The sequence below is a fragment of the Dipodomys merriami genome, unplaced genomic scaffold, assembly GCF_024711535.1.
Source record: "Dipodomys merriami isolate MVZ:Mamm:240054 unplaced genomic scaffold, mDipMer1.0.p SCAF_24, whole genome shotgun sequence".
Lineage (NCBI taxonomy): Eukaryota > Metazoa > Chordata > Mammalia > Rodentia > Heteromyidae > Dipodomys > Dipodomys merriami.
This window is the reverse complement of record NW_027203826.1, coordinates 15,606,668-15,608,168: the sequence shown is the minus strand read 5'-3', so window position 1 is coordinate 15,608,168 and position 1,501 is coordinate 15,606,668. Positions and strand designations below refer to the sequence as shown.

The window sequence follows — 1,501 nt, the reverse complement described above, 5'->3', positions numbered from 1 at the left end:
ATAAAATCATATTTCCAAAAAGAATTTCCTAATTTTAATAAAAGAAAGAAGGTATGTGATAATACATAAAGCTATTAGACTTTTGTATGACATCAAATAGCACCAGTTGTAAGTAAATACGCTGAACAAGAATTTAAAACCCTGTGTGTTCAAGCCCCAGTTCTAGAACAATATGTGAATAAATAAATACATAAATAAATAAATAAATAGATTGACACTGTGAAATTTAGGAAAGTTGCCCCCATCAGTTTATATTTGTTATTAAGACCGATAAGGGCCAGGTTCCCTGAATTCCTTAGTAAGTAAAGTCTGATCTTACATATTCATATTTTCTGCCCATGATTTTATATTTTACAACCAGAAACACATCTCAAACATGCTCGAATAGTACCAGGCAAAAGTGGCAAAAAAAAAAATACAGTCCATATATTGTCAATGCATGAAAGCTAACACTTGCCCAAAAGAAAATAATTCATTCTGATGAAGCCTTAACAAACACAATTCCTCTTTGATGTTTTGTGAAGTTTGTTTTCATGTTTCTTTCAAGGAAGTAATGGATTATATCTTCATGGAGACATGGAATCAAACTTCAAGTGACTTTATTCTTTTGGGGTTATTGTCACCAAATCAAACTGGACTAATTCTTATGCTCCTGATCATCCTTGTGTTCTTTGTTGCCTTATTTGGTAACTCAGCCATGATCCACCTGATACGTGTGGATCCCCGGCTCCACACCCCCATGTACTTTCTCCTCAGCCAGCTTTCTCTCATGGACCTGATATCCATCTCAACCACTGTACCCAAAATGGCGTTCAACTTCCTCTTTGGACAGAAGACTATCTCCTTCCTCGGATGTGGGGTGCAAATCTTCTTCTTTGCGACCATGGCATGTTCTGAAGGATTGCTGCTGGCCTCCATGGCCTATGACCGTTTTGTGGCCATCTGCCACCCCCTCCACTACCCCATCCGCATGAGTAAAATTACGTGCCTGAAGATGATCATAGGATCTTGGATACTCGGCTCTATCAACTCGGTGACACACACAGTCTATGCTCTGCACATTCCTTACTGTAGGTCTAGGGCCATTAATCATTTCCTGTGTGATATCCCAGCCATGTTACCACTGGCTTGTATGGACACTTGGGTCTATGAGTACGTAATTTTTGTGAGCACCTGCCTATTTCTCCTCTTTCCTTTCCTCGGGATCACTGCTTCCTATGGTCGGGTCCTTTTTGCTGTCTCCCATATGCGCTCAGTAGAGGGAAGAAAGAAAGCTTTCGCCACCTGTTCAACACATTTAACTGTGGTGACATTTTATTATGCACCTTTTTTCTACACTTATTTTCAGCCTTCTAATGTCCGCTCCCCCACAGGAGATAAGATCCTGGCTGTGTTCTACACCATCCTTACTCCCATGCTCAACCCCATTATCTACAGCCTGAGGAACAAGGAAGTCCTAGGGGCTATGGAAAGAGTGTTTGGGGTGTTCAAGAAAAATTGA

At 40.4% G+C, this 1,501-nt stretch overlaps 1 protein-coding gene across 1 annotated transcript; it reads left to right on the top strand.

Annotated features, from left to right (window-relative positions):
- The first annotated feature begins 568 nt into the window (after positions 1-568).
- On the top strand, positions 569-1,501 carry LOC138835508 (olfactory receptor 2L13-like). Its single transcript, XM_070034002.1, has one exon. The coding sequence runs from the start codon at positions 569-571 to the stop codon at positions 1,499-1,501; it is 933 nt and encodes a 310-aa protein (XP_069890103.1).

Bases quoted from the DNA above. Each gene is read 5' to 3' on its own strand.
- LOC138835508 (XM_070034002.1), top strand. From the start codon at position 569: ATGGAGACATGGAATCAAACTTCAAGTGACTTTATTCTTTTGGGGTTA.